We start from the raw sequence: 19,513 nt of genomic DNA on the forward strand, positions 1-19,513 counted from the left end.
GAATGTGGCGACGAGGGGCTTTTTACAGCAACTTCATTGAAGCCTACTTGTGACAATAAGCGATTTTCATTTCATTTCATTACAGCTCCTGGATTGATTCTGCCCGGGAAAGCCCAGGCTGAGCCGCCGGGATCCGCGCGCTACGGCCCGATTGGCTGATCGAGTCACATGGAAACCTCACGACGTTAAAGGGGCTGCTACTGCAGGCCACAATCAGGCCAACGATGACCTTGACAAATGGAGCAACAGGCTCAAGGGGATGAATGGTGAACTGCTCCTATTTCTGTTGTTCTGGTGCATCTTTGTTTTCTCTACAATCGCACTCGCAGAGTTCCTTTACACAAGAATTGAACGAGACTGCGGTGGGTTGTCACCATGGCCACTCGCTCTCAGTCTAATCAATCGGGAGATCTGATACAAATGCAGAGTTTGGGATAAAAGGCCATTGGGAATCCTACAGCTGAATTGTCCGGGTTGCTGACACTCTCCCTGGCCCTCCCCACTGTGAGTGAACCTGAAAATTCAAATTTAGCTGGCAGGGTGGCCTTCATCGGGGGGGGGGGGGGGGGGGGGGGGGGTGGTCCCGGGTGGCGAGGATCGTCACGGGGGACAGCTTTTGTCAGGCCGGGTCCGCGCGCGGCCGCCGCTATGTTGCACGGCCACGAACCTCCGTGTGCGTGCGCGGCCATGGGCCCAGCCATTCTCCGCCCATATCCGCAGGTAAAACCGGGGGCTTTACGCTGCGCGGCTGCTAGCCCCCCCACCCCCCCACCCCCCCACCGGACGGGGGATCGGTGCGGGGCGGCGCCAACGTTCTGGCGACTGGCCGAAGTGAATGGTGAATGACAGAACATGTAGTTTCAATAATTTATCATGGAGTTGAGGAACCACAAAGGCAAAAAAACCATAATGGGAGTTATGTACAGGCCTCCTAACAGTGGTCAGGACCGGGGGCACAAAATGCACCACGAAATAGAAAGTGCATGTCAGAAAGGCAAGGTCACAGTGATCATGGGGGACTTCAATATGCAGGTGGACTGGGTAAATAATGCTGCCAGTGGACCCAAGGAAAGGGAATTCATTGAATGTTTACAGGAGGGCTTTTTGGAACAGCTTGTGATGGAGCCCACGAGGGAACAGGCCATTCTGGACTTAGTGTTATGTAATGGGCTAGACTTGATTAAAGATCTTAAAGTAAGGGAACACTCAGGAGGCAGTGATCATAATATGGTCGAATTCAATCTCCAATTTGAAAGAAAGAAGGTAGAATCAGATGTAAAGGTGTTGCAGTTAAATAAAGGTAACTACAGGGGCATGAGGGAGGAACTGACGAAAATCGACTGGGAGCAGAGCCTAGTGGGAAAGACGGTAGAACAGCAATGGCAGGAGTTTCTGGGAGTAATTGAGGACACAGTACAGAGGTTCATTCCAAAGAAAAGAAAGGTTATCAGAGGGGGGATTAGGCAGCCATGGCTGACAAAGGAAGTTAGGGAATGCATCAAAGCAAAAGAGAAAGCCTATAATGTGGCAAAGAGTAGTGCGAAGTCAGAAGATTGGGAAGGCTACAAAAACAAGCAGAGGATAACAAAGAGAGAAACAAGGAAAGAGAGGATCAAATATGAAGGTAGGCTAGCCAGTAACATTAGGAATGATAGTAAAAGTTTCTTTAAATACATTAAAAACAAACGGGAGGCAAAAGTTGACATTGGGCCGCTCCAAAATGACGCTGGTAATTTTGTGATGGGAGACAAGGAAATAGCTGAGGAACTAAACAAGTACTTTGCGTCAGTCTTCACAGTAGAAGACATGAGTAATATCCCAACAATTCCGGAGAGTCAGGGGGCAGAGTTGAATATGGTAGCCATCACAAAGGAGAAAGTGCTAGAGAAACTAAGAGGTCTAAAGATTGATAAATCTCCGGGCCCAGATGGGCTACATCCTAGAGTTCTAAAGGAGATAGCTGAAGAAATAGTGGAGGCGTTAGTTATGATCTTTCAAAAGTCACTGGAGCCAGGGAAAGTCCCAGAGGATTGGAAAATCGCTGTTGTAAACCCCCTATTCAAGAAGGAAACAAGGAAAAAGATGGAAAATTATAGGCCAATTAGCCTAACCTCGGTTGTTGGCAAGATTCTAGAATCCATTGTTAAGGATGAGATTTCTAAATTCTTGGAAGTACAGGGTCGGATTAGGACAAGTCAGCATGGATTTAGTAAGGGGAGGTCGTGCCTGACAAACCTGTTAGAGTTCTTTGAAGAGATAACAAATAGGTTAGACCAAGGAGAGCCAATGGATGTTACCTATCTTGACTTCCAAAAGGCCTTTGATAAGGTGCCTCACGGGAGACTGCTGAGTAAAATAAGGGCCCATGGTATTCGAGGCAAGGCACTAACATGGATCGACGATTGGCTGTCAGGCAGAAGGCAGAGAGTTGGGATAAAAGGTTCTTTTTCGGAATGGCAACCGGTGACGAGTGGTGTCCCGCAGGGTTCAGTGTTGGGGCCACAGCTGTTCTCTTTATATATTAACGATCTAGATGACGGGACTGGGGGCATTCTGGCTAAGTTTGCCGATGATACAAAGATAGGTGGAGGGGCAGGTAGTATGGAGGAGGTGGGGAGGCTGCAGAAAGATTTCGACAGTTTAGGAGAGTGGTCCAAGAAATGGCTGATGAAATTCAACGTGGGCAAGTGCGAGGTCTTGCACTTTGGAAAAAAGAATAGAGGCATGGACTATTTTCTAAACGGTGACAAAATTCATAATGCTGAAGTGCAAAGGGACTTGGGAGTCCTAGTCCAGGATTCTCTAAAGGTAAACTTGCAGGTTGAGTCCGTAATTAAGAAAGCAAATGCAATGTTGTCATTCATCTCAAGAGGCTTGGAATATAAAAGCAGGGATGTACTTCTGAAGCTTTATAAAGCATTAGTTAGGCCCCATTTAGAATACTGTGAGCAATTTTGGGCCCCACACCTCAGGAAGGACATACTGGCACTGGAGCGGGTCCAGCGGAGATTCACACGGATGATCCCAGGAATGGTAGGCCTAACATACGATGAACGTCTGAGGATCCTGGGATTATATTCATTGGAGTTTAGGAGGTTGAGGGGAGATCTAATAGAAACTTACAAGATAATGAATGGCTTAGATAGGGTGGACGTAGGGAAGTTGTTTCCATTAGCAGGGGAGACTAGGACCCGGGGGCACAGCCTTAGAATAAAAGGGAGTCACTTTAGAACAGAAATGAGGAGAAATTTCTTCAGCCAGAGCGTGGTGGGTCTGTGGAATTCATTGCCACAGAGGGCGGTGGAGGCCGGGATGTTGAGTGTCTTTAAGGCAGAAGTTGATAAATTCTTGATTTCTCGAGGAATTAAGGGCTATGGAGAGACAGCGGGTAAATGGAGTTGAAATCAGCCATGATTGAATGGTGGAGTGGACTCGATGGGCCGAATGGCCTTACGTCCGCTCCTATGTCTTATGGTCTTATGGTCTAACAACTAAGATAACTACGATAAACAAAATAATAAACTGCTAACATTAATTAACTATTGTAAAACTAAAACTACCGCAAAATATGCCTATCCTACAGCACGGCCTACTCCCAACATCCAGCCACAGGGTCACGTGGTGGGTTTACACTGCCACCTAGTGGCCGGAGGTTGTGCATAATATTATGTACAAACTTGCTTTATGTATATCATCACAGAGGTCATTTGGCCCATCGGGTCTACATCAACCCTCCAAAAGAGCACCCCCATGTAGGCCCACCCCCCCCTGCCCTATCGCTGTCACCCCACCTAACCTGCACATCTTTGGGCTGTGGGAGGAAACCGGAGCACCCGGAGGAAACACACGCAGAGGCGGGGGGAACGGGGAGACTCCACACAGACAGGCACCCAAGGCCGGAATTGGACGCTGGCGCCGTGAGGCAGCAGTGCCAACCGCTGTGCCACCGCGCTGCTTCTTGGAAGTGGCCAAGCCCAAAGCCCGGCTTGTGCGTCCGGGTCGGCGACATTGCAGCCTTCGGTGACCTTTCTACATCTCGGAGACGTGCCAGTAACCTCACTGAGGAACTGCACCCAGCTTAGTCAGAGTGGCTGGTTGGGGTATGGAGGATCAGGCCTTTCTGATCAATCCAGGGACTCTGAGTCCAGGAGCACCTCCCACCTTCCCACCACCAAGAACAAATTGTACAACACAGGACGAAGAACTTCAGCCATCATGCCCAGCCTGGCCCTTTGACAAAGGTGAGCAATCCTTAACCTTCTCTCAGTTTCTCCGGTCGCCCCACGCAACCGAATTCACTCAGCCCCTTGCAAATCTCCTCAGCACCCAATCTGAGGTCTGGATATCCTTCCTGACGTGTGGTGCTCAGAATTGGACATAATACTCCCGCTGAGGCCTAATGATTTACAAAAGCATAATTTCCTTGCTTTTGTACTCTCTTTGTGAAGCCAAACATCCCGTGTGCTCTGTTTGATAGCCTTCCCTGCCACCTCTAAAGATTTGTGTTCCTATACCCCCAGCTCCAGCTGCCCCTCACCCACTTTGAGCATGTACAAATCCCAGGGATTAATTAAACACAGGGATGGAAGCAATGCTTGATCTTCCGCTGTGGTACACAAAGGGTTAATCTCCAGCCAGCGAGAACCTTGAAACAGTAACAACTAATCTTCAGTGCCTCTCAGTCAGTTTGTCAGCTGCTGCTCCTCTCTGCTGTGTCAAAATCTCTTTCCCACATTGTGGAGAGAAAGGCGGCGACAGCCTTCTGCCATGGAACCATCTTGTTGCATCTGCAGCTGCTCATTCGCTGACAACGAGAAGTTGCCCTGCGGCCATGACTTGTGCTCAAACTGCAGCGAAGACACCCAGGCCAAGGTGGCAGGCGAGGCGACCGCGTGCTGCCCACTGTGCAGCGATGCATCCCCCTTCAATCTCAGCCTGAAGCCCAGTCCGGCCCTCCCCCACCTGGACAAGCCGGACGAGGCTGCCGCCCTCCCGGTCCCCACCGCCGGGCTTCCCTCATCCGGAGAAGACCCACAGGAAGCCAGTGTGTGCGACCCTCTGGGGGAGCCCTCGACTGACCTCGTCAAGAAACGGTGCCAGGAACACAACGAGGCCCTGGAGTTTTACTGTGACGATGACGGAGAATGCGTGTGCGGCCCCTGTACAATAACAGGCAACCACAAATCTCACTCACTGATGAGCTTCAGAAACGCGGAAATTCAAATTAAGGTGAGTGAGCGGGATGAGGATGGTCCAATTAAAATTTGAGGAGAGTTTTGGGGGTATAAGCTAAGGCCAAAATGAGCAAAGGTTCAACAACTTTGGTTCGGAAGAGGAGATAAGAGATAGTGTGAAATCATAGAATGTTTACAGCGCAGCAAGAGTCTATTTGGTCCTTTCGATGTGTATATAACTAAAGGAAAGTACTTCTCCAAATGGCTATAATAGTGGTGATCCCACAGACCAATGAGGAAGAACAAAGGAAATGGTAAGAGTAGCAAACAGGGAATACAAGACACGACCTGGGCAGGGAGATTGAGGACAACCCTCTTTCGAAACTAACATCGTGAAACTGAAATTGAAAATAGGGAAATGGAAGACTTGGCGAAATAATTATCCTGCAATTATTCACAATAGAAATAGATAAAGTGCTGAAAATAGAATGAAAGCAAGGGGCGACCTAATTAGAATTAATGAATAAAACGATTGATAATTGCCAAGGCTCCTGGACCTGATGGGTACAATAACAAGTTATTGAATAACGCAGGTGAGGAACCTATTGATGTGTTAGTGCTGCCCTAGGCTCAAGGGGCTGAATAACACTATGAGGGGACCTCATTAACACTACACCCTGTATGCTTCATCCGATGCCAGTGCTTATGTAATTACATTGCATATGTTGTGTTGCCCTATTATGTATTTTCTTTTATTCCCTTTTCTTCTCATGTACTTAATGATCTGTTGAGCTGCTCGCAGAAAAATACTTTTCACTGTACCTCGGTACACGTGACAATAAACAAATCCAATCCAATAGCTTACCTTTCTTCCTAATTCATATGTTTGTTCCAAACTTTCTTGATTTGGGAACTCTCTCCTTGGGTTAAAGTTCACCAATCTCACTTGATCCTTTAAGAAGGGTGATGTGGAGATGCTGGTGTTGGACTGGGGTGGGCACAGTAAGAAGTCTTACAACACCAGGTTAAGGTCCAACAGGTTTGTTTCGAATCACTAGCTTTCGGAGCGCCGCTCCTTCCGGGCAGCACGGTAGCATAGTGGTTAGCAAAGTTGCTTCATAGCTCCAGGGTCCCAGGTTCGATTCCTGGCTTGGGTCGCTGTCTGTGCGGAGTCTGCACGTTCCCCCCGTGTCTGTGTGGGTTTCCTCCGGGTGCTCCGGTTTCCTCCCACAGTCCAAAGACGTGCAGGTTAGGTGGATTGGCCAGGATAAATTGGCCCGAGTGTCCAAGAAGGTTAGGTGGGGTTAGGGTGGATGCGTGGGCTTAAGTAGAGTGCTCTTTCCAAGGGCAGGTGCAGACTCGATGGGCCGAATGGCCTCCTTCTGCACTGTAAATTCTATGATTCTATGAGATGGAACACGGAGGGTCGGGATTATGGGTGTGTGATTATATGGAGTTCCGGAGGATCTGTGCTAAGGCCAAAGCTTTTCACTATATTTCTAAATAGCTTGGCTAAAGGAATACAGGAATAGGGAGCCTTGTACGTTTGGACTGTTTTCTGGTGTTCTTGATTAATGGGGGGATTAGTATTTATGGGGAGAAGGCAGGAGAATGGGGATGAGAAAAATATCAGCCATGATTGAATGGCGGAGCAGACTCGATGGGCCGAGTGGCCTAATTCTGCTCCTATGTCGCATGGTCTTATAGCCTGAGAGGAGATTTGTCAGAGGTATTCAAAATCATGAAGGGCCGTGGACGGGAGAAACTGCTCCCACTTGTGAGACGATCGAGAATGGGAGGGCTCAGATTTAAAACCATTGACACAAGGAGCAAAGGTGACCTGAGGGCAAATCCTTTCACACAGCGAGTGGCCAGGGTCTGAAATGCACTGCCTGGGAGCGTGCCTGGAGGCAGGTTCAACCGAGACATTCAAGAGGGAGTCCGACTGTTGTCGGGGAAGGAAGAATGCGTAGGGTTAGGGGGAGAAGACAGGGGAGTGGTACTCGGTGAGCTGCTCGTTTGGAGAGCCGGTGCGGCAACGATGGCCTGAATGGTCTCCTTCTGTGCTGTTACAATTCTGCCATTCTGTGGAGTATCCGATGGCACAGTCAGTAATGTGATCGGAGTAGACATGGAATACTGATAGATTAAATGGAATCATAGAACCCCTACAGTGCAGAAGGAGGCCATTCGGCCCGTCGAGTCTGCACTGGCCCTCTAAAAGAGAACCCTGCTTCAGCCCACTCCCCCGCCCTATCCCCGTAACCCTACCTAACCTGCACAACCCTGGACACTAAGGGACAATTTAGTCTGGCCGATCCACCAGAAGTGGCCGATCCACCATAAGTGGCCAGAATTGTGGTAGATGGAGTTAAATATGGGTAAGTCCACTTTGACAGATAGATCAGAGTATATTTGCCATTGTTAGATACTTAGAATTGTGGAAGAGCAGAGAGATTTAGAGATCTATGTAAGATCATGGAATCCCTACAGTGCAGAAGGAGGCCATTTGACCCATCGAGTCTGCACCAGCCCTCTGACAGAGCACTCTACCCAAGTCCACTCCCACGCGCTATCCCAACATCCCTGAGCCTAACCGACATATCTTTGGACACTATGGGGCAATTTGGCATGGCAATTTCATCTATCCAGCATCTATGGGCAGCACGGTAGCATTGTGGATAGCACAATTGCTTCACAGCTCCAGGGTCCTAGGTTCGATTCCGGCTCGGGTCACTGTCTGTGCGGAGTCTGCACATCCTCCCCATGTGTGCGTGGGTTTCCTCCGGGTGCTCCGGTTTCCTCCCACAGTCCAAAGATGTGCAGGTTAGGTGGATTGGCCATGATAAATTGCCCTTCGTGTCCAAAATTGCCCTTAGTGTTGGGTGGGGTTACTGGGTTATGGGGATAGGGTGGAGGTGTTGACCTTGGGTAGGGCGCTCTTTTCAAGAGCCGGCGCAGACTCGATGGGCCGAATGGCCTCCTTCTGCACTGTAAATTCTACGATAATCTATGATAATCTATGATAATCTATGATCCTGCACAATTTTGGACTGTGGGAGGAAACCAGTGAACCCAGAGGAAACCCACACAGACACGGAGAGAACGTGCAGACTCCACACAGCCAGTCACCCAAGGCTGGAATTGAGCCTGGGTCCCTGGCGCTGTGAGACAGCAGTGCTAACCACTGTGCCACCCAAGAAAGATTGCAGAAACTAGGTAACAGGTACAAAGTAAAAGTGTGAGCCTTAACCATGGGTGCCATTGGGGTATTTGACACTGGACAGACAACACCACAAGGCCCCGACACCTGTCCTCACTCTATGTCCACCTGCACGTCCGGACACAATAGTCACTGTTGAAGAACAAGGGAAATTCTGGATACCATGGCCCCCTCCTACTGCACAGGCTCTAAGGTACACTGAAGCACCCACTGAAAGCTGGCCTTGCCCAAAGAATCAAACCTAGGAGCTTCCTGTATGACTCAGCAGCTCACTGGAAATCCCTCAAACCCATCAGGGTGGCACAGTGGTTAGCACTGCTGCCTCAGAGCGCCAGGGACCCAGGAAGGTTTCCAACCTTGGGTAACTGTCTGTGCACATTCTCCCCCTTGTCTGCGTATGTTTCCTCCGAGTGCTCCGGTTTCCTCCCACAGTCCAAGAATGTGCAGGTTAGGTGGAATGGCCATGATAAATTGCCCCTCAGTGTCCAAATTTGTGCAGATTAGATGGATTGGCCATGCTAAATTACACCTTAGTGGCCAAGGATGTGCGGGTTAGGTGGATTGGCCATGCTAAATTGCCCCTTAGTGCCCCAAGGATGAGCAGGTTAGGTGGATTGGCCATGCTAAATTGCCCCTTAGTGGCCAAGGATGTGCGGGTTAGGTGGATTGGCCATGCTAAATTGCCCCTTAGTGCCCCAAGGATGTGCGGGTTAGGTGGATTGGCCATGCTAAATTGCCCCTTCGTGGCCAAGGATGAGCAGGTTAGGTGGATTGGCCATGCTAAATTGCCCCTTAGTACCCAAGGATGAGCACGTTAGGTGGATTGGCCATACTAAATTACACCTTAGTGCCCAAGGATGTGCGGGTTAGGTGGATTGGCCATGCTAAATTGCCCCTTAGTGCCCAAGGATGAGCGGGTTAGGTAGATTGGCCAGACTAAATTGCCCCTTAGTGCCCATAGATGTGGGGTTAGGTGGATTAGCCATGCTAAATTACACCTTAGTGCCCATAGATGTGGGGTTAGGTGGATTAGCCATGCTAAATTACACCTTAGTGCCCATAGATGTGGGGTTAGGTGGATTAGCCATGCTAAATTACACCTTAGTGCCCATAGATGTGGGGTTAGGTGGATTAGCCATGCTAAATTTCCCCTTAGTGCCCATAGATGTGGTGTTAAGTGGATTGGCCATGCTAAATTGCCCCTTATTGCCCTTGGATGTGGGGTTAGGTGGATTGGCCATGCTAAACTGCCCCTTAGTGCCCATAGATGTGGTGTTAAGTGGATTGGCCATGCTAAATTGCCCCTTATTGCCCTTGGATGTGGGGTTAGGTGGATTGGCCATGCTAAACTGCCCCTTAGTGCCCATAGATGTGGTGTTAAGTGGATTGGCCATGCTAAATTGCCCCTTATTGCCCTTGGATGTGGGGTTAGGTGGATTGGCCATGCTAAACTGCCCCTTAGTGCCCATAGATGTGGGGTTAGGTGGATTGGCCATACTAAATTGCCCCTTAGTGACCTAAAATGTCCGGGTTAGGTGAGGTTACAGGGTTAAGAGGATAAGGCGGTGGGAGTGGGAATAGGTAGAGTGCACTTTCGGAGGGTCAGTGCAGACCTGATAGACTGAATGGCCTCTGTCCGCACTGTAGGCATTCTAGGGATCAGATAGATAGAGGCAGACACTCGAGCAACTACACAGCGGCTGCATCAGTCCCTCAGCTTGGTGCTTAGCACTTTTGTCAACATGGGATCAAACCTCACCTCACAGACAGGAGAACAGAGTCCAGGCTGCAGTGTAGTACTGCACTGTCAAAAACACTACCGTGAAACTGAATTCCTGTCTGGATACCCAGATGGACATAAACAGTTCTGTGGTTTCATTCAACGAGCAGCGAAATTGAAGAGGTGGGATTACTTCTGGCTTCCTACCTGCCCCGACCACGCAGGGAGTTTATGCTGAGGCAGGGAAGGCTGCCGACCAGGAAGCCAGGCCTTGTCCCAACTGAGGCCCTTAAATGGCCAACATTAAGGGGCCTTACCTCAGTTTTCAGGCTGACATGAGGATTGACAGTGAGGGGAGGCTCAAAAATCAACTGTCGCAGATCTCAGGTGGGGTGGGGGGTCCCTTTCAGGTGCCCCCTCTTTAAGGTCCGATGGTCTCTAGATCCCCCTCCCCAAAGTACCTGGATAAGTGAGAAACAATCCAAATGATCTGTCGCTTTGCTTCTTTGCTGAGAATCAATTCATCCTGCCCCGTGAGCAGCATAGCTACAAAGAAGAGATATACTGCACTCGAAACGCTAACTCTCTTTCTCTCTCCACAGGTGCTGCCAGACCTGCTGAGTTTTCCCAGCACTTCCTGATTTTATTTCCGATCTACAAATCTGCTGTGTTTTACATTTATTTCAGACTAGCCCCTGAATCTACCGTTTTTCCCTGGAATGCCTTTCAATCTATGCTCCAAATGATTTGTTTTCTGGGAATTATTTAACCTATCTTCACAGGCGAAATTGACGAAAGAAATTGAGAGCCTGCGGATCATTCAGCAAGATTGCCATTTTAAACACCAGGACGTGACCGTGTCCCAGTCGGAGATAAAGGTAGAGTGCAGCGTCCGGGACAAGGTTGATGATGGGACTTGAGCTGAATGTTTTGACACGGGAACAAGGGAGTGACAACTTGCAAACTGTCAAAACCTGACAGTGCCAACCTGACAGTGTAAAACTGACAGTGTAAAACTAACAGTGCCAACCTGACAGTGTAAAACTAACAGTGCCAACCTGACAGTGACAACCTGACAGTGACAACCTGACAGTGACAACGTGACAGTATAAAACTAACAGTGCCAACCTGACAGTGCCAACCTGACAGTGTAAAACTAACAGTGCCAACCTGACAGTGCCAACCTGACAGTGACAACCTGACAGTGACAACGTGACAGTATAAAACTAACAGTGCCAACCTGACAGTGCCAACCTGACAGTGTAAAACTGACAGTGACAACCTGACAGTGACAACGTGACAGTGACAACGTGACAGTGCCAACCTGACAGTGCCAACCTGACAGCGATAACGTGACAGTGACAACCTGACAGTGACAACGTGACAGTGTAAAACTGACGGTGTCAACCTGACAGTGTAAAACTGACGGTGTCAACCTGACAGTGTAAAACTGACAGTGACAGCCTGACAGTGTAACACTGACGGTGTAAAACTGACAGTGACAGCCTGACAGTGTAAAACTGACAGTGTAAAACTGACAGTGTAAAACTGACAGTGACAACCTGACAGTGTGAAACTGACAGTGTAAAACTAACAGTGCCAACCTGACAGTGCCAACCTGACAGTGACAACCTGGCAGTGCCAACCTGACAGTGTAAAACTAACAGTGCCAACATGACAGTGACAACCTGACAGTGTAAAACTGACAGTGTAAAACTAACAGTGCCAACATGACAGTGCCAACATGACAGTGTAAAACTGACAGTGTAAAACTGACAGTGACAACCTGACAGTGACAGCCTGACAGTGTAAAACTGACAGTGTAAAACTGACAGTGTAAAACTAACAGTGCCAACCTGACAGTGCCAACCTGACAGTGTAAAACTGACAGTGTAAAACTAACAGTGCCAACCTGACAGTGCCAACCTGACAGTGACAACCTGACAGTGACAACCTGGCAGTGCCAACCTGACAGTGTGAAACTAACAGTGCCAACATGACAGTGCCAACATGACAGTGCCAACCTGACAGTGCCAACCTGACAGTGTAAAACTAACAGTGCCAACATGACAGTGCCAACATGACAGTGACACCCTGACAGTGACACCCTGACAGTGATAACCTGACAGTGACAACCTGACAGTGTAAAACTAACAGTGCCAACATGACAGTGCCAACCTGACAGTGACACCCTGACAGTGACACCCTGACAGTGATAACCTGACAGTGACAACCTGACAGTGTAAAATTGGCAGTGTAAAACTAACAGTGCCAACATGACAGTGCCAACATGACAGTGACAACCTGACAGTGCCAACCTGACAGTGACAACCTGACAGTGCCAACCTGACAGTGTAAAACTGACAGTGCCAACCTGACAGTGCCAACCTGGCAGTGCCAACCTGACAGTGTAAAACTGACAGTGACAACCTGGCAGTGCCAACCTGACAGTGTAAAACTGACAGTGACAACCTGACAGTGCCAACCTGGCAGTGCCAACCTGACAGTGTAAAACTGACAGTGACAACCTGACAGTGCCAACCTGACATTGACAACCTGACAGTGTCAAACTGACAGTGACAACCTGAGAGTGACAACGTGACAGTGACAACCTGACAGTGTAAACCTGACAGTGACAACCTGACAGTGTAAACCTGACAGTGACAACCTGACAGTGTAACACTGACAGTGACAACCTGACAGTGACAACCTGACAGTGTCAACCTGACAGTGACAACCTGACAGTGTAAAACTGACAGTGACAACCTGACAGTGACAACCTGACAGTGACAACCTGACAGTGTAACACTGACAGTGACAACCTGACAGTGACAACGTGACAGTGACAACCTGACAGTGTAAACCTGACAGTGACAACCTGACAGTGTAAACCTGACAGTGACAACCTGACAGTGTAACACTGACAGTGACAACCTGACAGTGACAACCTGACAGTGCCAACCTGACAGTGTAAAACTGACAGTGACAACCTGACAGTGACAACCTGACAGTGTGAAACTGACAGTGCCAACCTGACAGTGTAAAACTAACAGTGCCAACCTGACAGTGTAAAACTGACAGTGCCAACCTGACAGTGTAAAACTGACAGTGACAACCTGACAGTGTAAAACTGACAGTGCCAACCTGACAGTGTAAAACTGACAGTGACAACGTGACAGTGCCAACCTGACAGTGTAACACTGACAGTGACAACATGACAGTGCCAACCTGACAGTGTGAAACTGACAGTGCCAACCTGACAGTGTAAAACTAACAGTGCCAACATGACAGTGCCAACATGACAGTGCCAACATGACAGTGCCAACCTGACAGTGTGAAACTGACAGTGCCAACATGACAGTGCCAACCTGACAGTGCCAACCTGACAGTGTAAAACTAACAGTGCCAACATGACAGTGCCAACATGACAGTGCCAACATGACAGTGCCAACCTGACAGTGCCAACATGACAGTGCCAACATGACAGTGCCAACCTGACAGTGCCAACCTGACAGTGCCAACCTGACAGTGCCAACATGACAGTGCCAACATGACAGTGCCAACCTGACAGTGCCAACATGACAGTAACAACCTGACAGTATGACAGTAGTTTAAAGTGACAAATGATTTTAAACTAGTATGGGAGGGGGGTGGGCACGGGAGCAATAGGTCAGAAGGTGAGAGCATTGAGGGAGAACTAGGGAATAAGGACAGTGTGGCTCTGAGGCAGAGCAGACAGGGAGAAGTTGCTGAACACAGCGGGTCTGGTGGCCTGAAGTGCATATGTTTTAATGCAAGGAGCATTACGGGTAAGGCAGATGAACTTAGAGCTTGGATTAGTACTTGGAACTATGATGTTGTTGCCATTACAGAGACCTGGTTGAGGGAAGGGCAGGATTGGCAGCTAAACGTTCCAGGATTTAGATGTTTCAGGCGGGATAGAGGGGGATGTAAAAGGGGAGGTGGAGTTGCGCTACTTGTTCGGGAGAATATCACAGCTATACTGCGAGAGGACACCTCAGAGGGCAGTGAGGCTATATGGGTAGAGATCAGGAATAAGAAGGGTGCAGTCACAATGTTGGGGGTATACTACAGGCCTCCCAACAGCCAGCGGGAGATAGAGGAGCAGATAGGTAGACAGATTTTGGAAAAGAGTAAAAACAACAGGGTTGTGGTGATGGGAGACTTCAACTTCCCCAATATTGACTGGGACTCACTTAGTGCCAGGGGCTTAGACGGGGCGGAGTTTGTAAGGAGCATCCAGGAGGGCTTCTTAAAACAATATGTAAACAGTCCAACTAGGGAAGGGGCGGTTCTGGACCTGGTATTGGGGAATGAGCCCGGCCAGGTGGTAGATGTTTCAGTAGGGGAGCATTTCGGTAACAGTGACCACAATTCAGTAAGTTTTAAAGTACTGGTGGACAAGGATAAGAGTGGTCCGAGGATGAATGTGCTAAATTGGGGGAAGGCTAATTATAACAATATTAGGCGGGAACTGAAGAACATAGATTGGGGGCGGATGTTTGAGGGCAAATCAACATCTGACATGTGGGAGGCTTTCAAGTGGCAGTTGAAAGGAATACAGGACCGGCATGTTCCTGTGAGGAAGAAAGATAAATACGGCAATGTTCGGGAACCTTGGATGACGAGTGATATTGTAGGCCTCGTCAAAAAGAAAAAGGAGGCATTTGTCAGGGCTAAAAGGCTGGGAACAGACAAAGCCTGCGTGGAATATAAGGAAAGTAGGAAGGAACTTAAGCAAGGAGTCAGGAGGGCTAGAAGGGGTCACGAAAAGTCATTGGCAAATAGGGTTAAGGAAAATCCCAAGGCTTTTTACACGTACATAAAAAGCAAGAGGGTAGCCAGGGAAAGGGTTGGCCCACTGAAGGATAGGCAAGGGAATCTATGTGTGGAGCCAGAGGAAATGGGCGAGGTACTAAATGAATACTTTGCATCAGTATTCACCAAAGAGAAGGAATTGGTAGATGTTGAGTCTGGAGAAGGGGGTGTAGATAGCCTGGGTCACATTGTGATCCAAAAAGACGAGGTGTTGGGTGTCTTAAAAAATATTAAGGTAGATAAGTCCCCAGGGCCTGATGGGATCTACCCCAGAATACTGAAGGAGGCTGGAGAGGAAATTGCTGAGGCCTTGACAGAAATCTTTGGATCCTCGCTGTCTTCAGGGGATGTCCCGGAGGACTGGAGAATAGCCAATGTTGTTCCTCTGTTTAAGAAGGGTAGCAAGGATAATCCCGGGAACTACAGGCTGGTGAGCCTTATGTCAGTGGTAGGGAAATTACTGGAGAGAATTCTTCGAGACAGGATCTACTCCCATTTGGAAGCAAATGGACGTATTAGTGAGAGGCAGCATGGTTTTGTGAAGGGGAGGTCGTGTCTCACTAACTTGATAGAGTTTTTCGAGGAGGTCACTAAGATGATTGATGCAGGTAGGGCAGTAGATGTTGTCTATATGGACTTCAGTAAGGCCTTTGACAAGGTCCCTCATGGTAGACTAGTACAAAAGGTGAAGTCACACGGGATCAGGGGTGAGCTGGCAAGGTGGATACAGAACTGGCTAGGCCATAGAAGGCAGAGAGTAGCAATGGAGGGATGCTTTTCTAATTGGAGGGCTGTGACCAGTGGTGTTCCACAGGGATCAGTGCTGGGACCTTTGCTCTTTGTAGTATATATAAATGATTTGGAGGAAAATGTAACTGGTCTGATTAGTAAGTTTGCAGACGACACAAAGGTTGGTGGAATTGCGGATAGCGATGAGGACTGTCGGAGGATGCAGCAGGATTTAGATTGTCTGGAGACTTGGGCGGAGAGATGGCAGATGGAGTTTAATCCAGACAAATGTGAGGTAATGCATTTTGGAAGGTCTAATGCAGGTAGGGAATATACAGTGAATGGTAGAACCCTCAAGAGTATTGAAAGTCAAAGAGATCTAGGAGTACAGGTCCACAGGTCATTGAAAGGGGCAACACAGGTGGAGAAGGTAGTCAAGAAGGCATACGGCATGCTTGCCTTCATTGGCCGGGGCATTGAGTATAAGAATTGGCAAGTCATGTTGCAGCTGTATAGAACCTTAGTTAGGCCACACTTGGAGTATAGTGTTCAATTCTGGTCGCCACACTACCAGAAGGATGTGGAGGCTTTAGAGAGGGGGCAGAAGAGATTTACCAGAATGTTGCCTGGTATGGAGGGCATTAGCTATGAGGAGCGGTTGAATAAACTCGGTTTGTTCTCACTGGAACGAAGGAGGTTGAGGGGAGACCTGATAGAGGTCTACAAAATTATGAGGGGCATAGACAGAGTGGATAGTCATAGGCTTTTCCCCAGGGTAGAGGGGTCAATTACTAGGGGGCATAGGTTTAAGGTGAGAGGGGCAAGGTTTAGAGCAGATGTACGGGGCAAGTTTTTAATGCAGAGGGTAGTGGGTGCCTGGAACTCACTACCGGAGGAGGTAGTGGAAGCAGGGACGATAGGGAAATTTAAGGGGTATCTTGACAAATATATGAATAGGATGGGAATAGAAGGATACGGACCCAGGAAGTGTAGAAGATTGTAGTTTAGTCGGGCAGCATGGTCGGCACGGGCTTGGAGGGCCAAAGGGCCTGTTCCTGTGCTGTACATTTCTTTGTTCTTTGTTCTTTGTTTGACAGTGTAAAACTGACAGTGATAACCTGACAGTGACGACCTGACAGTGTAAAACTGACAGTGCCAACCTGACAGTGTAAAACTGACAGTGTAAAACTGACAGTGACAACCTGACAGTGTAAATCTGACAGTGCCAACCTGACAGTGACAACCTGACAGTGACAACGTGCCAGTGTAAAACTGACAGTGTCAACCTGACAGTGACAACCTGACAGTGACAACGTGCCAGTGTAAAACTGACAGTGCCAACCTGACAGTGTAAAACTGACAGTGCCAAACTGGCAGTGCCAACCTGGCAGTGCCAACCTGGCAGTGCCAAACTGACAGTGACAACCTGACAGTGCCAACCTGACAGTGACGACCTGACAGTGTAAAACTGACAGTGCCAACCTGACAGTGCCAACCTGACAGTGCCAACCTGACAGTGCCAACCTGACAGTGACAACCTGACAGTGCCAACCTGACAGTGCCAACCTGACAGTGACAACCTGACAGTGCCAACCTGACAGTGCCAACCTGACAGTGACAACCTGACTGTGCCAACCTGACAGTGACAACCTGACAGTGACAACCTGACAGTGACAACCTGACAGTGCCAACCTGGCAGTGTAAAAATGTCAGTGCCAACCTGACAGTGCCAACCTGACAGTGACAACCTGACAGTGTAAAACTGACAGTGACAACCTGACAGTGACAACCTGACAGTGTCAACCTGACAGTGTAAAACTGACAGTGACAACCTGACAGTGACAACCTGACAGTGACATCCTGACAGTGTAAAACTGACAGTGACAACCTGACAGTGACAACCTGACAGTGACAACCTGACAGTGACAACCTGACAGTGACAACCTGACAGTGACAACCTGACAGTGTAAAACTGACAGTGTAAAACTGACAGTGCCAAACTGACAGTGACAACCTGACAGTGTAAAACTGACAGTGCCAAACTGACAGTGCCAACCTGACAGTGACAACGTGACAGTGTAAAACTGACAGTGTAAAACTGACAGTGACAACCTGACAGTGCCAAACTGACAGTGCCAAACTGACAGTGCCAACCTGACAGTGACAACGTGACAGTGTAAAACTGACAGTGACATCCTGACAGTGTAAAACTGACAGTGACAACCTGACAGTGTAAAACTGACAGTGACAACCTGACAGTGTCAACCTGACAGTGACAACCTGACAGTGTAAAACTGACAGTGCCAACCTGACAGTGTCAACCTGACAGTGACAACCTGACAATGTAAAACTGACAGTGCCAACCTGACAGTGTAAAACTGACAGTGACAACCTGACAGTGACAACCTGACAGTGACAACCTGACAGTGTAAAACTGACAGTGCCAACCTGACAGTGTCAACCTGACAGTGACAACCTGACAGTGACAACCTGACAGTGACAACCTGACAGTGACAACCTGACAGTGTAAAACTGACAGTGTAAAACTGACAGTGTAAAACTGACAGTGCCAACCTGACAGTGACAACCCGACAGTGTAAAACTGACAGTGCCAACCTGACAGTGACAACCTGACAGTGTAAAACTGACAGTGCCAACCTGACAGTGCCAACCTGACAGTGACAACCTGACAGTGACAACCTGATGGTGCCAACCTGACAGTGACAACCTGACAGTGACAACCTGATGGTGCCAACCTGACAGTGCCAACCTGACAGTGCCAACCTGACAGTGCCAACCTGACAGTGTTAATCTGACAGTGTAAAACTAACAGTGCCAACAGGACAGTGTAAAACTGACAGTGTAAAATTGACAGGGCCAACCTGACAGTGACGACCTGACAGTGACGACCTGACAGTGACAACCTGACAGCGATAACCTGACAGTGCCAACCTGACAATGTAAAACTGACAGCTATAACCTGACAGTGACAACCTGACAGTGCCAACCTGACAGTGCCAACCTGACAGTGCCAACCTGACAGTGACAACCTGACTGTGCCAACCTGACAGTGTAAAACTGACAGTGCCAACCTGGCAGTGCCAACCTGGCAGTGTAAAAATGTCAGTGCCAACCTGACAGTGCCAACCTGACAGTGACAACCTGACAGTGTAAAACTGACAGTGCCAACCTGACAGTGACAACCTGACAGTAACAACCTGACAGTGTAAAACTGACAGTGACAACCTGACAGTGCCAACCTGACAGTGTAAAACTGACAGTGCCAACCTGGCAGTGCCAACCTGGCAGTGTAAAAATGTCAGTGCCAACCTGACAGTGTAAAACTGACAGTGTAAAACTGACAGTGACAACCTGACAGTGTAAAACTGACAGTGCCAACCTGGCAGTGCCAACCTGGCAGTGTAAAAATGTCAGTGCCAACCTGACAGTGTAAAACTGACAGTGTAAAACTGACAGTGACAACCTGACAGTGTAAAACTGACAGTGACAAACTGACAGTGACAACCTGACAGTGACAACCTGACAGTGACAACCTGACAGTGCCAACCTGACAGTGACAACCTGACAGTGTAAAACTGACAGTGCCAACCTGACAGTGACAACCTGACAGTGACAACCTGACAGTGTAAAACTGACAGTGACAACCTGACAGTGACAACCTGACTGTGACAACCTGACAGTGACAACGTGACAGTGTAAAACTAACAGTGACATCCTGACAGTGTAAAACTGACAGTGACAACCTGACAGTGACAACCTGACAGTGTAAAACTGACAGTGACAACCTGACAGTGACAACCTGACTGT

At 48.6% G+C, this 19,513-nt stretch overlaps 1 protein-coding gene across 1 annotated transcript in view; it reads left to right on the forward strand.

The window, feature by feature from the left end:
• Nucleotides 1–4,681: 4,681 nt before the first annotated feature.
• The window catches only part of LOC140425677 (tripartite motif-containing protein 5-like), an 83,671-nt gene continuing 68,839 nt past the window's right edge, over nt 4,682–19,513 (forward strand). Inside the window, exons 1-2 of the mRNA XM_072510173.1 lie at nt 4,682–5,229; nt 10,900–10,995. Coding sequence (XP_072366274.1) covers nt 4,768–5,229; nt 10,900–10,995 — 558 coding nt within the window. The 5' untranslated portion in view covers nt 4,682–4,767. The remainder of the gene's footprint in view (nt 5,230–10,899; nt 10,996–19,513) is intronic.

This window comes from Scyliorhinus torazame, chromosome 6 (assembly GCF_047496885.1).
Source record: "Scyliorhinus torazame isolate Kashiwa2021f chromosome 6, sScyTor2.1, whole genome shotgun sequence".
Taxonomy (NCBI): domain Eukaryota; kingdom Metazoa; phylum Chordata; class Chondrichthyes; order Carcharhiniformes; family Scyliorhinidae; genus Scyliorhinus; species Scyliorhinus torazame.